This window comes from Austrofundulus limnaeus, unplaced genomic scaffold, assembly GCF_001266775.1.
Source record: "Austrofundulus limnaeus strain Quisiro unplaced genomic scaffold, Austrofundulus_limnaeus-1.0 Scaffold260, whole genome shotgun sequence".
In the NCBI taxonomy this organism is placed as follows: Eukaryota; Metazoa; Chordata; class Actinopteri; order Cyprinodontiformes; family Rivulidae; genus Austrofundulus; species Austrofundulus limnaeus.
The window spans coordinates 839,790-841,553 of record NW_013952662.1 but is presented as its reverse complement, the minus strand read 5'-3'; the positions used below and the strand labels follow the sequence as shown (position 1 = coordinate 841,553).

At 40.9% G+C, this 1,764-nt stretch overlaps 1 protein-coding gene across 1 annotated transcript in view; it reads right to left on the bottom strand.

Moving 5' to 3' along the window:
* alx1 (ALX homeobox 1) overlaps nt 1–1,764 on the bottom strand; it is a 9,159-nt gene that overhangs the window by 6,396 nt on the left and 999 nt on the right. Inside the window, exons 2-3 of the mRNA XM_014020609.1 lie at nt 1,151–1,455; nt 898–1,026 (exon numbers count right to left, since the gene is read on the bottom strand). Coding sequence (XP_013876063.1) covers nt 898–1,026; nt 1,151–1,455 — 434 coding nt within the window. The remainder of the gene's footprint in view (nt 1–897; nt 1,027–1,150; nt 1,456–1,764) is intronic.

The window sequence follows — 1,764 nt, the reverse complement described above, 5'->3', positions numbered from 1 at the left end:
GGAAACAGCAGTGTGCTTTCCCTTCTTACCAATAAGCTGAATGTTTTATTTTGAAACCTAGGCTTGATTTTGCGCTGTTTCAGTTTTAAGGTTTAAAAAATGACTGCATTTTAAAAATGAGCTTGGGGAAATTAAATCAAAATAAAGACTGAACGGTTTAGAATTGACTTTCTTCTTGGATTTTTGTTTTAGTTCTAAATAAAAATCAGAACAAAACTAATTTTGCCCTGTGAGCGCACATCTGGAATGAGACAAATGTACTAAAAAATCAAGGAAACTCCAGTCCTGATCCGGTCCGGCACCAATAATATTAATATCTGAAGTGATCCTCTCACACACACACACACACACACACACACACACACACACACACACACACACACACACACACACACACACACACACACACCGCTAAATAGGTCACAGTATTTATTTAAAAAATAAGTTCAACTTTATGTTGCTTTTGTTCAAATATTAAATTTACCCTAAACTGAGCAGAAACATACACTCTAAAAATGAAATGTTGGATTTACTTAAAATGTTTTTATTTACCATGTTATGTGACCTGGTTCCACTTAACTGAGTTGAGTAAATTCAAAGCAACGTACTCATGTTCTTTGGTTAAAAAACTGGTATATTGCTTTGAAATTACTCAACTCAGTTAAGTGGAACCAGGTCACATAACATGGTGAAGTAAATCCAACGTTTCATTTTTTACAGTGTATAATTAGACTTATTTATAATAACACAACTTTACTGACAGTAAAGATTCACACAACTAAATAAACTGAAATAGTAAAAGTTTAAACAGGCTAAAAGAGTTTAATCATCAACGCTTTCAACCTGAAACTGTTGAGTTCCTCTTCAGCAGACAGTTTGTGCAGCAGCAGAAGTTACCTGTGTGTAGTTGTCAGTCCGAGGTAACACCGACAGGTCATAGGTGGCTGCAAAGTGACTTTTGGCCTGTTGGATCTGACCGTAGCGCTCTCTTTTCCTCCACTTCGCTCTTCTGTTCTGAAACCACACCTGGGCGCAGGGATGTGAGGACAGATCAGAAGAAAAAATAAAAGACTTTAGGTGGAGTTTCATCCAGGCTGATGAGAAACATGCTGAGAATAAACTTGTTGGAGTAACACATAAAAGTGTGTACCTGCACCCTGGCCTCCGTCAGCTCCGTCCTCATGGCCAGCTGTTCCCGGACGTAAACATCTGGGTAGTGGGTTTTCTGGAACACCTTCTCCAGCTCCTCCAGCTGCGCGCTGGTGAACGTGGTCCTGTGTCTCCGCTTCTTGCTGCTGGACACGTTGCTGTCGCACTTGTCCCCCAGCTCGTCCAGGTCCGTCTTGTCCGGGCCGCTGGGGGCCGGGGAGGCGCGCAGGGGGCAGCAGCTGTCCAGGGAGCGGCCCAGGTCCGCGCGCACGGCCTCGTCCTCTGGTTTGGGCACGCCAAACCCCACTGGAGGGTCAGAAGGCTCGTGTTAAATCAAACTTTAAAGATCACTTAGCCACCACTGTTGGTGTTTAAATGTCAGGATCTGTGCGTAAAAACCAAGTTTGGTTTTTATATTTTTATATTTTCACTTGATTTTCCTAGAAAGTAGCAGTAGATTCAGTCATCAGGATGTTTTCTTTGCTGCAGTATTTTAACCTGAACCTTTTTTTTTTTGTAAAATGTTTTCATAAAACAAGAGGAATTAAATGTTTAATAAAACAACGCAAATAGATTTTCTGCGTGACGCACAAATTAAAAACTAAAATATGATTC